At 50.6% G+C, this 20,378-nt stretch overlaps 7 protein-coding genes and 1 non-coding gene across 8 annotated transcripts; 3 read left to right on the top strand and 5 right to left on the bottom strand.

The window, feature by feature from the left end:
• Positions 1-1,452: 1,452 nt before the first annotated feature.
• Positions 1,453-1,794, bottom strand: Aud_003223 (putative serine/threonine protein kinase; the record flags this gene model as incomplete). Its single annotated transcript, XM_043288178.1, has 1 exon — positions 1,453-1,794. One exon carries the CDS (start codon positions 1,792-1,794, stop codon positions 1,453-1,455), a length of 342 nt encoding a protein of 113 aa, XP_043144113.1.
• A 1,282-nt stretch (positions 1,795-3,076) lies between these two features.
• Aud_003224 (putative MFS transporter) lies at positions 3,077-4,601 on the bottom strand (the record flags this gene model as incomplete). Its single annotated transcript, XM_043288179.1, has 3 exons — positions 3,077-4,220; positions 4,267-4,403; positions 4,452-4,601. 3 exons carry the CDS (start codon positions 4,599-4,601, stop codon positions 3,077-3,079), a joined length of 1,431 nt encoding a protein of 476 aa, XP_043144114.1.
• A 578-nt stretch (positions 4,602-5,179) lies between these two features.
• On the bottom strand, positions 5,180-6,409 carry Aud_003225 (aldo/keto reductase; the record flags this gene model as incomplete). The annotated part of the gene is made up of 6 exons (XM_043288180.1): positions 5,180-5,349; positions 5,396-5,541; positions 5,586-5,641; positions 5,690-5,774; positions 5,833-6,134; positions 6,194-6,409. The coding sequence occupies 6 exons, from the start codon at positions 6,407-6,409 to the stop codon at positions 5,180-5,182; spliced, it is 975 nt and encodes a 324-aa protein (XP_043144115.1).
• A 1,374-nt stretch (positions 6,410-7,783) lies between these two features.
• Positions 7,784-8,620, top strand: Aud_003226 (uncharacterized protein; the record flags this gene model as incomplete). The annotated part of the gene is made up of 1 exon (XM_043288181.1): positions 7,784-8,620. One exon carries the CDS (start codon positions 7,784-7,786, stop codon positions 8,618-8,620), a length of 837 nt encoding a protein of 278 aa, XP_043144116.1.
• Positions 8,621-9,043: 423 nt separating this feature from the next.
• Aud_003227 (F-box protein) lies at positions 9,044-10,643 on the top strand (the record flags this gene model as incomplete). Its single annotated transcript, XM_043288182.1, has 2 exons — positions 9,044-9,776; positions 10,231-10,643. The coding sequence occupies 2 exons, from the start codon at positions 9,044-9,046 to the stop codon at positions 10,641-10,643; spliced, it is 1,146 nt and encodes a 381-aa protein (XP_043144117.1).
• Positions 10,644-13,445: 2,802 nt separating this feature from the next.
• On the bottom strand, positions 13,446-15,470 carry Aud_003228 (endonuclease/exonuclease/phosphatase family protein; the record flags this gene model as incomplete). The annotated part of the gene is made up of 4 exons (XM_043288183.1): positions 13,446-13,775; positions 13,825-14,270; positions 14,322-14,690; positions 14,798-15,470. 4 exons carry the CDS (start codon positions 15,468-15,470, stop codon positions 13,446-13,448), a joined length of 1,818 nt encoding a protein of 605 aa, XP_043144118.1.
• A 384-nt stretch (positions 15,471-15,854) lies between these two features.
• On the bottom strand, positions 15,855-19,456 carry Aud_003229 (bifunctional cytochrome P450/NADPH--P450 reductase; the record flags this gene model as incomplete). The annotated part of the gene is made up of 5 exons (XM_043288184.1): positions 15,855-17,419; positions 17,505-18,494; positions 18,545-18,985; positions 19,036-19,281; positions 19,336-19,456. 5 exons carry the CDS (start codon positions 19,454-19,456, stop codon positions 15,855-15,857), a joined length of 3,363 nt encoding a protein of 1,120 aa, XP_043144119.1.
• Positions 19,457-20,253: 797 nt separating this feature from the next.
• Positions 20,254-20,325, top strand: Aud_003230. Its single transcript has one exon. It is a non-coding gene; the product is annotated as a tRNA-Arg (tRNA).
• Positions 20,326-20,378: the final 53 nt, after the last annotated feature.

Here is a 20,378-nt window from a genome sequence, read left to right on the forward strand (position 1 = left end):
AAGAAACAGGCTGGCCAGGGACTCAGGGCTTCGGATGTAGGGTCCATGCCCGTTTAGTGGGAAATTGACGGTCTGACCATGGTGGTCTCCAGTGGAGTCACCATTGATGGAAACAACAGGAAGAAGGTCCGCGACAAAGCTGGACAGGACGGCAATGTGCTGGCCTATGTGTCATCTCCATACGGCATCATCACTCGGCAGATAGGTACCGTTAGCCCTGAATGGGCGGTTCGATGATACGTATTGTGAAACGTGGGCTGTTGCAGATGGCGGATATGGCTGAGACCCTGGTCAGTTGAGGTGCGAGAGAGTCAAGACTCGAGGCTCAAGATCATCCTTGGCCTCAAAATTGAGAACAATCCATCTATACTCCGTACACCATGACGAATCCTCTCGCGGACCATTGATAAACCCAATCGGCACAATCGTCTGCTGGGTTCCGAAAATGATGAAGCCCCAGTAATCCACGCAAGAAATTCAAGGTGATAGCCTTGCAAGTCCTTGCCCGGTATGTGCTGCCTCATCCCTGCTATTCAATATTCCCATTTAACAGATGTGACGAAGATCGTTTGATATCCATGGAATCAAGGCCCACAGGGGGTTTCCAACGCCCAATCATATCTCTTCTGAGCGACTTTCTCCCGATCGGCAGGACGTCTACAGCCCTGGACGGCAATATACTTCATTCCTCCAGGTTCAGCCACAGTCGAGCCAGCCTCGCCAGGAGCCAGGGCCTCTTCGGAACGTGTCCGTGGCGTTGATCGGTTACTCGATGTTCGTCTTCGCGGCACTGGTGTGACAAGTCCAAGACGGCGCGGGATCGCCAGTTGGCGACGTCTGCAAAATTTCCGTCTAGGCCGCGCAAAAGAAATTCAGGTGAGAAAGATGCAGTAGTGCAGCGTGATAGTGATAACTGGTGGCGATTATGATGCCGTTCCCTGTTCCAGAGTGCCCTTTTTCACCTCAGATTGATGGAAGGGCGCTGATCACGGACGCCGGATATGGTATCTGGCCCGAGCGATGAGACAAATCTGGGCGCTGTGTTCCAGATTCGAGGCCGTCAATAATTTGAGAGGTAAATCACCCACAAGACACAAGACACTGGTCCCAGGTCAAAACATTGTCTGCTTTGATGGAATCCCTTGGATTGCATTACTGAGGATGATAGTTGTGGGTACGGAGTACCTTTTGCTGCTCAAATTGACGACGAACAGAAGAATTGACCCGTTCAGGCCAGCAATAGTCAATGCCTGAGGCATTCTATCCCTCGACCCGGGCCCAAATTAGCAGTGCTGCTGGGATCGTTGCACAGAATCACATCTCTGAGTGTGGTGTTCTGGATAATTTGAGCAGCTACACTAACGGAGATTTTTTTCCATACTAATCATCATATTAATGCACGGTCTTACAGCTAAGATGTCTGAACTGGGGTTGACCTCGCACTGCAAGTCGTTAAGACTGAAGCCACCCATCTTCCAAAAGCTGCCATGCTGACGGCCTATCCCGAGGATCCAGCTTCATTGCTCTTAGCACAAAATGCTTATCTTCCTGACAAATCTCTTTGGTAGTGGTCAGATGAAATGGCCGCAGTGTCTCGGGAGGGCTGTTCTGCATGACCCAAACAAGGACTGCCAGTCGTTGCTGATCCGCGATCTCTTCGTACGATTCTGGGAATGGCCCGAAGCATCTATGATGCTTCATGAGAATTCCGAGGTCGTACCCATCATGGTCTGCAGGAACATCTGGCTTGAAGATGTGGAATCCATCCCCGTAGAGAAGGCTGATAAGCTGCATGGTAGACGGACATTAATATCCGGTCTAGGCTCTGCGACTGAGGATTAAACTTGCCATTGCACCAAAAGACCAAATGTCTGTTGCAGTACCCCATTGCATCTGAAGGTGTGCTTCCGGGCTTCTGAAGATAGGTGTGCCGATAGGGTCACGGTGTTGTGCGTGAAGAGAGTCCATGTGAACTGCACTTCCAAAATCTGCTAATTGGACATCTGTGAAACGGACATTGCTGTGCCCATATTTCACTAACACATTGCTCGGCTTGATATCTACCACCGTCCCATCAATAAGGTTGCATAGAAGAAACCTGGGATAAGCGGAGTATACCAGTGTGTACAAATCCCTCATCGTGCAGAACCGAGAGTGCTTCTAGCACCTGTTTTGCAACATACTTCACCTCTGGACGAGTAAGCCGTCGCTTGTTCGAGGCACGAAGAGCATCATCGTCCAGGTATCTGAGTATGAGCGTAGGAGGAACAGCTGAATCTTCGAGTTCATCGATCAGTGGGCGAATACAGGGAGTTCGGTTTTGAAAGCGTAGTAGAATGTCTCGTTCGTTGTGTAATCGGAAGTGTCTGACGCTCTTCGCCACGACTTTCTGCTGATTCTCGTTTCTGTAATTGTTATGAGATCGTTGCTTTAACAGCATATGGAGGTAGGGCGCACGTAGCAAGCCAGACACAGTCCTGCAGTTGTTTTGTGACAGTGTAAAGCCCTCTTCGGCCTTTCAAAACCTGGCCGAGAAATAGTGTAGCTGCCATATGAGGGTATCTAGATAGTCTGATACAGGAGGGCAGACGAATGTTCTGGCTCAGTAAAGAGGGTTAATACAGGAGATCGAGACGCAATCGGTATCTAGGGATGGGCGATTACTGAGCGGCGCATCCTGTTTGGTACACTCAGGTGCGATGTAGCTCGGCGAGTGTCGGAAAGCGCTTATAGATGAGCTGAAATGTCTGTTGAAAAACTTATAGGCTTTGTATTGACCTTGCATCGTAATTATTTTGAAAGCAGAAGAGAGGTGATGAGTTGAGATTAGATATAAACAAACGTGGGTCACACGATACAGGAGAGGTATACTCGACTGTGAATAAAGACGTCTTTATAACTAAAGTTACTTTAACTGAAGTACAAGTTACTGCCTTAGTATTCAGGATTTCAGAGAACTCTTGCATCTGGCCTACAATCTGATCTCTCAAGATAAAGAGCTTGATGGCTTCCTAAACTCTGACTATCAGGTTATATAATTATGAAAGCAGCTGCATCCTTCTCCATGTTCCACGCGCTAATAAGCATAAAAATTGATCGCTTCCGAGTCCATAGCCCGGATGCGCCGGTTCGTCCGCATGAGAATCCACCGCAGCACCCAAGCAGTCACTATCACTCCCGCCGAGAACCCAATGCTGCAGTACATGGCCTTGGAGAAGCGCGGCGCATCCGAATCCGGCCACAGGTACGGCGTGTACACGCTCGCCAGATTCCCGAGTGTGTTGGTGATGGCAATGGCCACCGCCTTCTTCTCGTCGGTTTGTCCCAGGGTAGCCGCGGTCCAGGCAAGGTTGATATTGTTGACGCCGTATGTGGCCCCCACGAACAGGATCATGGCGAAGTAGCGGGCTCCGATGTTGAGGGTGCTGCAGGCTACGGCAAACCCAATAATGGCTAGCAGCTTGGAGATGGTGATGTGCCAGGTGCGTTCGTTGAAGTGGCCCGAGGACCAGGAGACGATTACAGAGGCGAACGTGGCAACCAGGTACGGCGGGCAGGTGAGGACGAGGGTGATGGTGGAGTTGAACCCGAGGGTTTTGACGACGGTTGGCATAAAGTTCTTGAAGCCGTTGGCGGACAGATGGAGGTTGCACTGCAGGGCGAAGATCCAGGTGCGGTAGTCGGTGCATGCTTCGCGGAGACCCTTCCATGTGCTCGTGCGGTCCTCTTTCTGCGTGGTGTCGCGGGCGATCCGGTCGTATGCCATCTGGCGCTCCTCTGGGCTCAGCCATCGGGTCTGCAGCGGCGAGTTGGGAAGCAGGAAGAACGCGGCAATGGCCACAGCGAACGTGGCTACGCCTTGGATGAGAAACAGCCATCTCCAGCCGGCCAGGCCGTGGGCACCGTCGAGTCCGGCAAAGACCCCCGCGGCGATGAGCCCGGAGAATGAGCTTGCCAGCATGTTTCCAGTGTATAGGACGGCCATGCGGGTAGTGGCTTCTTTGCGGTTATAGAATACACTGATCATGAAGAGCGCCCCCGGGTAGAAGGGGGCCTCGACGATCCCAAGCAGGAGCCGGCAAACGAGCATGCCGTGGTAGTCTTTGACAAGGCAGGTGAGTGTAGAGATAACAGCCCACCCCATCATGAACCCGGCCATGTACCACGACGGCCGCACGCGGTTGAGAAGCATGTTGGACGGGACCTGTCCTAGGAGGTAACTGGACTCGTCAACATTCGTCTCTTTCTTGAGAGAGATATGCCCACCCGACAAAGAGGATGCTGACGCAGGTATTGTACTGCGTTCCGTGCAAATGCAGGTCTTTGGACAGGTTGTTGAGCTTGCCATTGACCATGGCGTTTCGGTCGAGGAAGTTGAGAAAGTACATCAGCCAGAGAATGGGCTGCCTCTGTCAGCAAGATCAGGCAGTATACTGTATGCGTTGACCAACCATCATGTACAGGTCAATCTTTTTCACGAGAGCAATCTCTCTAGGATCGGTTTTGGCGGCGGAGCCAAACTTGTCATACTGAGGAGTCGGCTTCAACACCTCGTCACAGTGGTCGATGTGTTCGACCTGCCCTTCGTGTTTGGTGCTCATGGTGGGTAGTTTGTAAGTACTGGCAATATCTGGCAATAGGCTATAAAGAAGTGGGCACGGCATCTACTGACTGCTTTTATATCTCCTTCAAGCAGCGCCTTGGCTCCCCGCTGATCTGGGGTATACATATCCCCACGGAGTATCCAGAGCAGGCACATGGCCTATAACATGCATATCCGGAGCCAAGAGAGGAGCAATGAAATGCGGGGATGCCAAGGAGTTATCCGAAGCGTTGTCAAGCATGTACACGTTGATATCAAGAGATCCAAAGCCCTCAACTGCTTATCCGAGGTTGGAGATTCGTGTGCAGCCATTTCCGTCGGAAAAGGTGATACAGCAACCGTGCATCTCTGAGGAACAGAAGCTTTTCGGAGAAATTATTACTACCTTATTGCTATGATATTCGATTGGAGCAATCCTACCAATATATCCGAGTAAGCTAAAGGTCTATGCGCTCTCCAGCAATCACAAAGCCAGTTACTATCTCCTGTAAGATTATGGCAAGAACTGGTGGAAACTGCAACTGAAATGCACTCCTTTCACTGGATATACATATCTATAAGTTATTCTATTTATAATCACTTTGTCTGCATCTTCTGCTGTCTCGCCCACTCCAACGCACTCTGCCTGGCCGATTCCTCGCCCACCTCCCCAAAGATATCGACTCCCAGTCTAGCCGGGAAATTCATCCGCTGGTGGCGGTCCAACGCCTGGATTCTCTCGAATGCATGTTCAGGTAAGACGAACACTATCTAGTCAGCACCATTGATCCCAGTTCAGGATAGATGACATACCCTCGAGGTTACTTCTGATCCGCTCCGGCGTCACCGACTTGGGGACGACGGATGTCCCGCGCTGAATGGCCCAGCTGATCAACACCTGCGCGGGTGTTTTGCCTAGCTCTTTGGCAATCTGAATGACGGTGGGATCATCGACAGCCCTGGATCGTTAGCGATGGACACTGTGTGGTCGTAGCATACTCACCGAGGAATATTGTAGATGTTGTTTCCTAGGGGCGAGTAAGCGGTTATCACGATTCCCTACTCCGTCAGTAGTTGTATAATATACACAGGCAAAGATGCCAATACCTGTTGCTTGGACCACTCTAGCAAATCCCTCTGTTGGAGATAGGGATGTGCCTCGATCTGGTTAACGGTGGGGTGTATGCGAGCGCTAGGCAATTCAATTCAGCCCCCTCTTCTCGACAAAAGACCACAGATGAGGAACATACGTAGTCATGAGCTCCTCAATCCTCTGCCGAGTGAAATTGCTCACTCCAATGGACCGCACTTTTCCCTTCTCCACGAGCTTCTCCATCGCAGCCCAGGTATCCTTGATCGGAACGTCAATGACATCGACCAGCCCGGTTTCCGCATCCACAGGCTGAACCGTTGTCGTCGAGTACCGGAACGCAACGGGCCAATGGATCAGATAGAGATCTAGATAGTCAACCTGCAGATCGCGGAGTGATTGATCGAGCGCCTCCTCCACGTGCTCCGGTTCGTGATGTGTGTTCCATAATTTGCTGGTGATCTATGCAATCGCAGTCAGCGAAGTCAAGGAACCACGATTGATTGTGACGGTCAACATACGAAGATCTCTTCGCGCGGAACACCAGACAGTCTAATCCCCTCTCCTACCTCCTTCTCGTTGCCGTAGACGGCAGCAGCGTCAATGTGGCGGTATCCGGCTTTTAACGCTGTGCAGACGGCCTCTTTAACCTCGTTGGGCTTGGACTGCCATGTCCCCAGGCCGATGGCCGGGATGCTGTGGCCTGTTTTTAGGGGGTAGGAATTAGAAAGAGCCATTTTACTTTTTCCAAGGCTCATGATACGGTGGCTTTTTGATGGCTGTGAGGGGATTATATAGTAGACCAATATCCGATGGAGATGGTGCTTTTCCGGACTGATATCCGAGGGATTTCCGGCGGGTTGTTATGGACCAAAGGTAGAAGATCACGGCATTTTCCCTCTACTTCTTCATCCTAAGTCTGTTATCTCCATTTTGCGAACTTCAGCCTTTCCACTTATGCAGCTTATTCTGGATGACTTATTATCGTCTGAGACCTGTGCCGAAGTGCATCTTTTGTATGTGGGCGGATTGACTTTTGTCAAATGATATGTATTTCAGCTCTAGCATCTAGTTTATGCTGCTAGAAGGATTCAGGTTGTGCACATATTTAGTACTTATAGTTTCATTACCATACCCACAAGGCTTAAGCAGCAGGGACGGACACTGTGTATGCACATAACTTACTGTCAGTGATACCTTAAACTGCTGTGGTGGAGTCATCTTCTCTTAATGATATCATTGAGGGAAAAAGGGTTAGGATAGCAGCAAGTTTATAGCTGGCTTAGACTAACTTATAGTTTGTTGCTAGAGCACATACTCCATCACTTGCTATACACCATTAAGGCACCTTTCAACTTATACTAAAGACAACTCCATCCTCTCTGTCTACATGGAACTCGAGTCATGGTCATTCATGAGATATATAATTAGGTCAGTTGTGAAGAGGTAAGGTGCATTGGCTGAATAGGTTAGCTGGCACAAGGAAGCCAACAATTGCACCAACAATCACCCATAATCACTACAGTTAGAAGTGCCTTGGGGTGAGGGCCATACAGGTTCAGTCAATGCAATGTCCTTCGCACATGATAGACAAATGTTAGCGTCCGGATCGATGAGACAAGAAGCGCTTGGAGTCGATAGAGTCGATTCGAATCACCTGCCAAGTCCGAAGGAGGATCAGGTTAACTGTTTTCTTATGCCTCGCCCTCGGTACGAAATTTAACAGACCAACTTAAAAGTATGGAATGTCATGGAGAAGGCGCCGATGACTTTGCGCATTGTTGCAGCCTCGTGGGCTTTCAAGTCGTGCAGCTTCCCTCGCTTCTAATCTCTGGTTTAGTATGAGTCGAAATTTTGACCTGGAGAACCAGAAAGTCCTAAAAACCAGGAAACTAATCTTGATTATCCTGATGCCGGTACAAATCTTGCTACATTGGGTGTTTTACTCTATTCTTACCCCTATAGGTCTAAGCCTAAATAGGCAATCTGCTATTATAATTTGTGCCCACTGCGTTCTCTAAATATCTTAGGGGTGCAGATCTCATTATTTTATCTTAAAATCTCCCCATTCTTCCATCCGAAAAGTAGGCAGGAAAGGAAACCTGGGAATTATGAATAGGTTTTGCTCCGTAGCCAACAGAGCCACCTCAAGAACACTGGGATTGCGGTTTGGCACACTTTCAACCGTACCTCGCTTCTCCTGCTACTTCGCAAGACTCGGGTTCTCTACGCAAAGTATAGACTCTAAGTCTCGGCAAAGTGACATAGCATTACTGGATGACTATCTCTCGGATCCCGACCTGAAGCCGGATGTTCCCTGGGGCTTCAATATCTACCGCTGTGACTATAGCAATGACAAGGCGTGGCAGCGCATGCTGCACCTTATTGACGAAACTGTCCGCGGCACGCTCGAGTTCTACGACGCGATGGACCTGTATCCGCGGCACAAGCCGGTTATAGTGGACAACAAGGAGACCTTGGAAGGAGCAACCTCGCATGACGTCCGCGATCATATTATCGCTTGGGTGGCTGAGGAATTGCCCCGGGTGGTATCGCGACCAAATGAGTTCTTCGCACGCGAAGAATGCAGCTTGACCGGCCTTCGTCCAGAATGGTCTTTGGGTACGCGATACAACTTTTGTCTCTTTGTGGACGATATTTGCATTGAGTCATTGGATGAGATGAGCTGTCCCGTGGTGAAGTTGCTCTGGGGACAATGGGGACCCCTGAAGCCCCATGAACGAAACTATGCCGTACATCCAGAATACGAGGACGGTGAGACGGATGAGGACGACGAGGATGTTGGCTGGACGTACATGAGCGTTGATGACTATATGGGTTATTACGACCATCTGAATGAGTACGACTGGTGGTATAACTTCTACGCGCGGCCGCCTTACATGATCGAGCAGTATGGGGAAATTCCAGGATCATGGAGGAAGGGCTAACCATCTGATTTTGGCCCAGCTTTCCATCATTGTTGGTATTAGTATCGGCTTCATTTAATGATACTTTTCTAACACACTGGTCATATATCTAGCAGAGTCTACCTCCACACACTTGATTTCATAAACTTGGCGGGCCCATTATGACCACCATCCTTTAGATGACCTTTATACTTATTATGATTGATAAATTGTTGATAAACATAAAGCTTGTTCTAGTGCATCTCTGTATTTGCAGGTATATGTTGTGACGGTTAGCGGGGCGCTGAAATCAGCCCTCATTGAACCGCCGGTCTGCCGCTTTTCACTGCCTGCCCCATGCCGAAGTCCTACTACTTTCTACACGCCGTGGGACGTACAACCTCCAACTCAAGAGTGGTTGAGTATCAACCAGCCTGCTATAAACCACTCCTCATTGCGACAGATATGGCAGCCTCACTCCCACTTGAGCTTCTAGCTGAGGTAGCAGGGTATCTTAAAAATGCAGGTGCTTCCCTAGTTGCATGTACAGCCGTCTGCCGTCACTGGCAGGCAGCGTTTGAGCCGTTCATATACTCCACATTGAATATCTACAGTGAGGATGGCTTCAATGAAGGCGGGATTTGCCTCGGACAATTCCAGGAACTCAGTTCTGGGGCAGGAGTCGCAAGGCGAGCATGGATTCGTCAGCTGCAGTACTATATTGTTGTCCCCTTTGACCTCCCAGACTGGAACGCTCGTAAAGAGGAAGGCTACAGCACAAACAATGCCATTCGACAGGCAAATGACACTGCATTTCAAACAGCAATCGTGAATCTATTCAACACGCTGGAGTCATGGGATAAGACTCGTCGCCTCTCTGTCTCTCTAGTTCTCCAAGGGCGTGAGCTAGGCCAGGAGCCTTCTACAGAAGAAGATGATGAAGCTGGACTGTATACCTGGGACTACACAGATGGGCGCACGCGGTCTGTTCCCGTATATCGCGCGCGATTCCATGATAATGGTGCATCAATTCTACGCGATGTTCCTTGCATAGACAAAATATCGCTTCCTCCCCAGATATGGGCTGGCGCGGCCATGCAGATTGCTCGCCACTGTCCGGAACTGACAGAGCTGCACTTAGACTTGGATGACTATATCAGACCAGATCATCTGGAATACATGAAAGAACGGCGTCAAGGTATGAGGCATTTTCTGCTTATCAGAAGCCCCACAGCATATTTTACAGCCTTACTGATCTTCTGGCAGCTGTATCTGAAGGTGTGAAACACATTTATTCCACATTGAGGGTTTTTTGCGTTGAAAATGGACATGAGAGTAATTGGAAGGATACCATGCCCGCCTTGAATGTCCTATCCTCGAGCGTTGATTTCCTATCCATCAGCATTCGAGATATAAGCCTTTCCCTTCGTGAGCTGAGACTGGTTCAAGTCCCTCTGTCTCTAGATTTTCTGTGGCCTCTGGATGAGAAAGGTCATTCACTAGCTAGTAACACATCTTTACACTGGCCTAATTTGGAAATATTGACTCTACAGCAATTCCAGCCGTGGCTTCCTTCAGGTAAGAACTTTTGCTCAATATTCAAATGTTGTATGGATATTGCATTTAAGTCACTAACTGTCAATATACAATAGGTGAATGGATCGTTCGCCCCACCCCAGAGCATGAAGCCATGATCGCTGCGATCGACGACTGGGAGGCAGAAATCTGCGACTCTGAAAGAGGATGCATGCAGCGACCCATCTTCGAGCAAGAGCAGTTCCATCGACTATTTATCTCTTTAGGTTATGCCGCCAGGCATATGCCTCGCTTGACGGCCATCAATTTTGATCTCAATCACTCGACCAATCTGAATTTCAGGTTCTCAAACACAACGGGCTCGTTTAGCGCCGAGTGGGAGCTTCGACTTTGTGATTCATATAAACCTGATGATCGGGTTGCTGCAGCCTGGGAATTCCACCTGGATGATCTGCTGGTGAAACATGATGGTTTGCAACTTATTGCAACTTTACCACACTGGCCGCTAGTCGAGGGGAGGTCTATGTGATTTTCGACGAACTTGAAGGTTGACAACTCCCGTGAGACAGTCACCTGGGGCCCCTTTGTCGTCTCAGAGCCGAGAGTATCAGTCAAAGATCTCTTCAACGACACATTTGGTATTCCGTCGATGATACCTCTCGGCGATCAACCGAGGTCGAGGTAGTATTCTGCCATTTTTGACGGCATCATGAATATATGGCATGACATGAGCTATATTTCGGCTCGACCGTAAAATTGATAGCTCTTTCAATCATTGCCTGATGGATTTCTCATCATCTTGACCAGCGTCATATAATGCTGTGCTCTACTTCTCATCTGGAAGTCATGGTTTCGTTTGTATTTTCATCCAGAGTGATCCAGAAAGGGTCATATTGACCTTTGGGCACAAGGACATATAGACCTTGGCTAAGGTGCCTCTCAAAAGGTTACAATAATCTTATGGAAACTAATTAATATACCTATTTATTATGCTTGCTTGTTTGTATATATGACTCCTTAACCACTCCTTAACTACTCCTATATCATGAGCATCTTCCACAGACTCTCTCTGGAAGTGATTTCTACTTAACATTTAAGCTTATTTAATATATATTGTTAAGTATATACTATTTATGGGATGCCTAACAGCTTGCTGTCCGCACAGTCATTACCCACTAAGGGTTAAGGCTAACAACACGAAGCTAATAGCTCACATACACGCTTAAGGCAAAGATCAGGGTACTAGAAACCATTACTAATAACATTTTTAACAAGTAGATTTATATACACGCATGCTGCTCAGACTAGTGAACCCATGATAAGCAGAGAGCTTGTTAGGAGTACTCTTCTGGTGGATGTACTCCTCTCTTCCGCATAGTAGGAGCATTAACATACATGTCGCTGCACTATTATATCGACTAGCTAAAAGGATTATTTTGAGTGCATTCAACAGTCCTGCCATTCCGATATAGTGTCAAGTCTGCATCTTCATCTGACAGGACTATGCGAGAATCAGCCAGGTTCTGCACATACTGATCACATAATACTCACCGACATCGCTAAAATGAATGGGCTTGATACACACTCAAGTCCTTCGCAGCAGGTTCCGAACGAACCTAAGATTGTCTTACAAGTGGCCCCTAAAGTAAGGCAAATGCCCGAAGGGGTCTGAGGACTGGGTGCAGCCAGAGCTATAGCAGAGAGAGAGGCAAGAAGGTAAAAGAACTTCATTCTGCGGTGCGTTGTTAGCATTCCCCTGAAACATAGAGACATCGAGACTTACCCGTGTGATAGCGAGGGTGAGTACTTGTTTGGTAGCGAGATGAACGCCGATCAGGGTTACCGGAGGAGATTCAGTCTGTTTATACTCTCAAAACTTTGGAATGACGGATGAAAGGCATCCCAGATAAAGACCATTCCCCATGCTAGCAAGTCTAGTATGTATTGGACTCTAGCAGTGTAGTGTAACACAACATGCCATGTTTCAAGCGGCACGGTGACACAACATTCCATTACCTCAATGTAGTATGCTACTACATTTTATTAACGCTTTGATTGAGCCTAGAAAATGGGACAGAGATAAGTTTGTTGCTACAAGCAGCAGTGGTGACTGGTGACACAACATGCCTGGGGTCATCTTCTGCATCTATATAATGTAGAAATGCTTCAGGGCCATTGGTCTCTTGGGGTTAGCAGATGGATAATTGGTAATAGTGATACTGCACGCGCACATAATACTCCCTACTGAAAAAATTGTAGCATCTTCTATCTCTGTACTGCATGCTATTGGCGTGTGTCTACAGTCGATCTTATGTGGTTGCTTCAACTGGCACATGCATTATTGTTTTCCTCACATACCTGAGAGATTTGCTGAGGCCCTTTTTGCCATTCCCCATTTTCTGTTGTCTAATGCTGTAATTACGTTTCAGAAGTCTCATTTATTGCTTTCAAGCTCCGCGCAAGGTGTCATACTCTTGGATGGCTAATAGGAGATGATGGTCTAGCTGTGATCACACCGTTTCTACCCTATGAAGCTCTCCTAAAAGCCACGATAACTGCGTCCTTTCCATTGTCACCCAGACTTACCTGTTTCTGTATAGTAAGGCTCATATCAGATGGAGATGTGCTTTTCTGGAGTGATATCCCAGGGTTGTCGGCGGAGTCTCTATCCTATGGACTGATGGGTTGGACAGACAATGTATATAAACAATCAAGACAGTCCTATAACCCTGAGAAGTGCACTATCAGAGTAAAATAATGCATACCTATCAGGTGCAATATCAATAAAAAGCAGCCAATATAATATGCCAATCTTATCAATCATTGCATCTAAGATCACACAACCTGATTGGTTGTGTCCTGTACATCTAAACTGATTGTACTCTATATGTGATTTGTTCTGTAAATCATTGCTATGTTGGTATACAGATACAGATAATACCTACTATATGTATCTGTATCTAACAGTATCCTCGAGGAACAGCGCAAATGGAGACGGAGCGTATCCAGGTCGAGGTCCAAGGCGACGATCAACCCCGACGTGGACGTGCTTATGAGGTGCAAGTAGTAAGTTGTGATTCTACTTTAGAAATAAAGTAGGTATAGATGACACCCGCTCTTTCAGGCATAACATACACTACACAGTATCTACAATGTGCTGATCATTATGGCACCACAAAGACTTGAACCACTTGAGTCACGACACCCAGACAATCCTCAAACGCCACCGCCGCCCCAAAGATGTACAAAGACTGGATAGCCAAGTACCAAAACCATCAGAGCAAGGGCTTTGCAATCTCCAGCACATCAAATTGGACAGTGATCATCAAAGCTAGCTACACACGTTCAGCAACGCCACCGTAGGATCATGGTCGCTCGCCTGGCCGCCGTACGAAACCCAGGTGTTGACATGCAGATGGTGCATCTGCGCCCCCTTCGCCAGCGCCGGGCTCACAAACATGTGGTCCAGCTGCTGGCAGTTCATATCGTACAGATACGTGTACCGCTCCGTAGTCGCAATGCCAGCGACCTCATCGAGATCCTCCAGCCCGGATTCAGCCAGGAAGGTTTCCAACGGCTGCGCAAATGTGAATTCGTTGAAGTCGCCGGACACAATGATCTTGGCGCAGGAGTCTTCGGCCAGGATGGACGATGTAAATGCCTTTTGTCATTAGACTCGTTCAAGGTGAGAAAAAACAAGGACAACGTACAGCAACGAGCTTGGCCTGCGCCTCGCGCTTGGCGACCCCCCCGTTCACCGGCGGCCGGGCATCGCCCTCGATGGATGATCCGCCGCCCTTGCTGGTGAAGTGCACATTCACCGTGAAGAACTTGTTCTTGCCGTCGAGCGTTTCCCAGGCTGCGGCCAGCGGCTTGCGGCTGTCGTCCCAGGCGTCGTTGGACGGGTCGATCAGGCCGGGGTTGTACTTGAGTTCGGCGCCGGCGAGGACCTCATTGGCATCGGTGTTGGAGCCGGGATTGGCGTTGCGCAGGCGAATGACCGACGGGTCGTACAGGTAGGCGACACGGATGTTTCCGCCGGGCTGGCCGCCGTCCTCCTTGTTGACCGGGTCAATATCGATAAAGGCGTAGTTGATGCCGCCTTGGTCGGCGATGGACTGCACCAGTGTTGAGAGCGTCTTGTTGGCGGATACCACTGCACCATAGCATTAGCCAGCTCGTCAGGGAGCAAGAGCGGAAGACATACCGCCGTCATCCGTCGGCCCGTCATCATCCTGGATTTCCTGCAAAAACACCAGCGTCGGACTCTTCAGGTACTGCGCAATGTGCTGGGCGATCTTGGGCAGCGTCGTCGAGTCGGGACCGAGGTTGTTGACATTGTACGAGCCAACCGTCACAGCGCCGCATGTTCCAGTCGACTCCAGGTCCGTGGCCGCAGCGGCCGTCGTGTTCGACCCGGTAACAGTCAATGCAGTCAGTGGCAGCAGCGCATAGTACCCGTACGCCGGCGCAATGACCCCCGTGATATCCCCAATCGAATCCCCCAGCTTGGTATCGGTCGGATTCTTACTGCCATCCAGCGGCGACCCAACGATGACAGCCTCGGGGTTCAGATCTACGCTCATCACATCAGCACCTCGTAGCCTTCATCACCTGCTGCACGGGCGCCCAGGAACCGGAACCGGCAAGAACAAAATCAGAAGAGAAGAGGGAAAGGCATACCCTTATTCCGCATGGTCAACCCACCCCTCTCATTCTCCCCACTCACCTCCCAATCCCCAAGCACCCACGTATCCCCATACGAGGACGGCTTCGCAATCGCTCGCACATTCGACACCCTCACCAACTCCCCGCTCAGGCTCTCCCAAAAGTCCATCCCGCACTGCCGCGGCTGCAGCACCGGATTGGCCTTGCTGACCTGGCTCACATTGTTCGGCACTCCGAGCACATCCCCGCCATCCAGCGAGGAGAATTGCGCCGTAGGCGGGGCTCGGCCGCCCTTGCCCACCACCACCGGGACAACGGCATTGCCGCTCGAGACGACGCTGATGGCAGACGGCGAGGTGAGTTCCGTCAGGTACACGTACGCGGATGACGAGCGGTACTCGGATACCTTGCCTGTGAGGGTGATGATGTCGCCGACGGAGACTTTGGACACGGCCGCGCTGCCGTAGACGTAGATCGATTCCGAGGTGGCGTCGTCGTCGTCCGGGGTTGTGGAGCGCAGGTAGAAGCCTGCGGAGCCTTTGGCTGTTACCAGGCCTTGGACATTGGAGACTGTTTTGCCTGCGTAGGGCGAGAGGTATTGGTTTCCATTGATCTGGCTGATGGTGAGGGCTGAGGTGGAGGAAACGAGCGCCGAGACGCAGAAAAGGGAGAATGCTTTTATCTTCATTTTACCGACTTTACTAAGAGGAATGATCTCGTGTCCTAGAAAGGGTCGTGGAAGGACGAGACTGGCTTCATATTTTATACGCGAAAGCGTGAGGGGTCAGTCACCTCGGCGGACTCCGGGGCAATTGTCTTGGATACAGATATTAACTAACTATCGTCAGGAGATAAGTAGATTAATTTCCAGGGCAATTTACATATCCCGGTCATTTGCACCAGTAACCGTCGCTGATAAAGCCCACGTTGTAGAGCCAAGCTGCAGCCAAGCACGCTAGATGATAAGGCCAATACAACATAATCTGCAGCCTGTTTATGGCGATAGGACGGAGACAGACCTCCTGGACTCGAAGCTCATTCTGGGCCTGGCAACTGACAGCATATACATCCCTCAAGTAAATACATCCGTTGCGTATCGCTCCTTTGTCTTGAGCTTATCCAAGAACTCCTCGGCCGCGGCATCCTCGTCATCCTCTGCAGGGACATCCTCGCCACGTTCTCGTGCCTCCTGACGCAATTGGCGTCTCCTCTCCAGGTAAATGTTCTTGCAGGCCTGGCGCACCCCGTTCCCTACGCCCGTGCTGCCACACACGTAGATGCGAGCGCCCTGATCAAACAGGCTGACCAATTCTTCACGGTCCTCCAGCATCCGATCCTGCACATGACGGCCCTTGGACCCGTCCTCGGGCCGGCTATAAGCCCACCGCACGTCCACAGCGCCCAGTTGAGCCCACTCGGCAAGCTCAGCCGCGTGGATGTCGTCCTTGCCTTGGGTGCGGCAGCCCACGTACAGTACAGCTTTGGCGGGCTGCTCAACCTCGGGAAGCTGGCCCTCAGCTCCGACCGAGCTGCGTCTCCCCCGGATCTTCTCAGCGCGATCCATGATGAACCCGCGGAAGGGCGCAAGTCCGCTGCCCGCGCACGCCATGATCATGGGCGTCTTCAGATCCATCGGCGGCTTGAAGCCGGAATGAGACGGCCGCACGGCGATATGGGCACGCTCGCCGGCCTTCAGCTCGGACAAGTAGGTGGAGGCGACTCCCATGTACTGCTCAGCTTCCGCTCGCTCGGCCGGTGGCAAGGATGCCGCGGCCAGAGATGGCGCGTTGAGCACAGAAAACGTAATCGAGCATTCGGAGGGATCCGCCAGCGGAGAAGAGGAGATGGAGTATTGACGCACCCGCATGGGCGGGAGCATAGCCAAGAAGTCGCCGACGGGCAGCTTGATTGAAGGATACCGGATCAGTAAATCCAACGGACTCATCCGTTTCTTGACGATTTCCTCGGCGAATCGAGTAGGGCTGGACGCGAGATAGCGTAGTTCAGCCTGCACGTCGGCGTCGGTGACAGCGGCGTCTGCCAGTGCGGTCAGGTCGCGCTTGGAGGCCGGCTGAGAGAGCTCCACGTAGGTGGAGAGAAGTTCGAAAGCCGAGATGGGCGTGTCAAGGGGGATCGAGGTGGAGCCCTTGGCGGCCTGGCTCGGTTTGCGGATTGTGAGCATGGCATCCCAGGGAAGGTCGAAACGTCGAATGGCCCGGCGAACGACGCTGGTCGGGTTTACGGGCAGCACCGCCAAGTAATCTCCACATCGATAGCTCATCTCCGAGGGGAGTTTGAACCGAATCATTCTCTTGGCCGGGACGTCGGGTGCTGAAAGCAACTGGTTGTCGACCACGAATCCTTCCTGGAGCTGAAGACCGAGGGTCGAGGCGCGCATTCCCGTGCTGACTTCTACGTGGAGACTGGACGACGGTTTAGGCTCGTCGGACTTTCCACCTCCAAACTTGGATGTGATTGCAGGCCAGAAGGCGGACTCGCCCCAGGAGTCAAAGTCGGTGAACATGTCCGAGTTGGCCGCATCGGCTAGTCCAATATCACACAGCCGGTTTCCTCCATGCTCCGCAACAAGCTGATTGACCGCTTTGGGGATGCGGTGGAAGGTAGCCTGCCAATCGTCTACTAAACTTAGCAACGGTATACAAAAAGTCATAGGCATGGTAAGATAGGTATAGACCGATAGGAAGAGAGAAAGGTAACTCACGATGACCACAGCCAAACACGGCATAGTTAACACCCTCGAGCTCATTTTTCTTCAAGGCGCTGAGCCATTCGAAAAAGTGAGCAGCGTTATCGGGCGGTTGACCTTCGTATGATGCCGTGATGAACACCACAGGTTCGTCTTTCGGAACATTCTCCATGGCGGAATCCAGGGACTGGACGTCGGCAGCAAATCCGTATCCCACGGCGTCGTCGGCCAATCTGCGCGCAAATGTCTCACACGTCCCTGTGTTGCTTCCGAAGAAGATGTGCATCGGTTTGAGCTGACCAGGAGGAGGTGCGGCCTGCTTGCGACCCCTGCTCGCGGCTCCCGAGCTCTCTGGCGGCGCACTGTCCGCGGTGCCGCTCAGCGCAATGCCGAGTTTGGTAGCATCCAGGCCGTGCCTCAGAGCTGCTCTCATGTGAAAGCCCTTTGGTTTGACGGTGAGCGTCTGTTTTATGCGAAGATCGTAGCTGGGATCGTCCATCTGAAAGTTGAAGTTCTGCAGCAGGATGGCCACTACCAGCAAGGCTTCCTGCCAGGCAAAAGGGCGGCCGATGCAAGCCCGCATCCCGTTGCCGAACGGCTTCCAGGCGTTCTTGGGAAGCTTTTCGAAGTTCTCGTCGAGCATTCGCTCCGGCCTGAACTCTTCTGCATCGGGACCATAGACCTGGGGGTCGCGGTGCAGCTTGTCCAGGATGATCACAATGGGCTCATCCTTGTTCAATACATACTTGCCACCTCCCAGCGTAACGGGATCCTCCTTGTTCTTCTCTGGGTGGGCATGTACAGCAATTAGAGGGGCTGTAGACTTCAGACGCAGCGTCTCTCGCAGCACAGCGTTGAGATACGGCAACTTGGACATATCCTCCACAGTGATCTTCCGCCGTCCAATGACAGAGTCAACCTCCTCTTGCGCTTTCTTGTATGCATGGGGGGTTTTCAGCAGGTAGTAGAAGAGGAAGGAGAGCATGCCGGACGTCGTTTCGTGACCTTGTATCATCAGCTGAGAGTGCTAAGAAGTAAACTGGTAGAGGACATACCAGCAATCAGGAATGTGATCATATTGTCAATGATTGACTCATCGGTCAAGCCCTTGCCAGTCTTGGGATCACGCCCCAGGACCAGCGCATTCAAAAGATCCTTCTTATCCTCGGGGTTCTTCCTCCGCGCTTCGACCAATTCCTGCGCTAGGTTCCGTAGGAAGGTGATGTCGTTCCAATACTTGGTATTCTCACCCGTGGGCAGATTGTTGAGCAGCGCCGGTCGACGAGCCCGATCACCGGATCCCTGCAACAGGCCCACCATGGCCTCGACAAAAGGATGCATCTCTTCGTGGTAGAAAGAATTGAACCGGGTTCCCATCGCGCAAAGGGCAATGGTGTCCAAGGTCAATCGGGTGAAATCATCAGTCACCATGATGGGAACGGTCGGGCCTTGTCGCGCCCATTTCATGACGAGCTGTGTCGCGATATCGTACATATCTGACTGTCATGTCAGAGAAGCGCAAGGCACGGTTGATCAGGCACCCTACCGTCAAACATGCCTCGGATGGACAGAGGTCCAAAGGCCGGAACGAGCACACGATGAGCAATCGCCCAGTTTTCCTCCCCGGGGTAATTGGCCGTGAACAAGCCATCGTGAATTCCGTTTCGAATCTGATTCAACCCCGCTGTGACGACCTTGGTGAATCGCTCTTCGTTGCAGACTTCGTCAACGAGTTCGTGGGTGCTGACGAATACTCTGGGCCAACCAAATGTTGTCAGTCGATAGATAGGGCCTTGTGAATAGTTAGCAGGAGAGAAGTGCAGAAGATTGAGTCAAGACAACGTACCATATTGATCCGCCATCAGATTAATACTTCTCAGAGGCACCTCTTGCTCGATATCATAAATGTTTCCCAGCAGAGGCACTCCTCTGGGCCCCGGGATGGGGATCGTTTTCGAGTCGCTCATGTTGCGTGAGATATCACAGATGCTCCGGGAATCATGGGAGTAAACCGAGACTTCAATAATAGCCCTCAGAGTTGACAATATTATTATACAAGCCGGTGGAAAATGGATAGATAATGATAAGACATGGTGTACAGCGCAAAGAGGGGGTCGAAGGATTTAAATCCTACCCAACTCCACGTATGGCTGGCGATCCACGACCCCACGTGAGATCTAAATGCATCAGAGTTTGGGATTAAATCATCAAACAACTCCCTATGCCTGAAAACACGAGAAGTGCCGAGGAAGATCTATACCGTCTTGATGTGGTTATGTCATAGATACTTGTGTCAAGAGTTAGTGGGTCAGGTTATGAACACAAAGACCGTATAAGCGCATCATTCTCTAGCATTGAGTTGACTAATATGGCCCTAGCCATCCTCGGCTTGCCGTGCTGGCTGTTTGCAGGTCAAAATAATGCATCGGAGTCTGTGGTAAGTCAACCGGTGCTTGAGAAAATAATGTACACGGGTATGTCCAGGAGTCCACAGGTCGGAGAGAACCCCATATTAGGGAAAAGGTTGCCAGCCGGACTAGTAGATCAAAGAGTCTAGAAGACGAAACCAAGAGGTCCAAGACCGACGGCCTTTCACCAACCACGGAGATGCCGTTAGACCTATTTTAATGCGGCCATATGATTGGCTCATCCGAACTGGTGCCTACTGTGCAGGTACTCCTGACGTAGAGACACTGGAGTTACATTTTATGCAATAGTGTTGTTTAGAATATGTAGCATAAAATCTGCCCAAAGTCATCAATCCGGTCTCGTGGCGCAATGGTAGCGCGTTAGTTTCCGGTACTAAAGGCTGTGCGTTCGAATCGCACCGGGATCGTTTCTTTTTGCTTTCTTTTTTTTTTTTCATCTGTATCTGCCAGATAGGTGTAG

The sequence above is a fragment of the Aspergillus udagawae genome, assembly GCF_001078395.1.
Source record: "Aspergillus udagawae IFM 46973 DNA, scaffold_2, whole genome shotgun sequence".
Taxonomy (NCBI): domain Eukaryota; kingdom Fungi; phylum Ascomycota; class Eurotiomycetes; order Eurotiales; family Aspergillaceae; genus Aspergillus; species Aspergillus udagawae.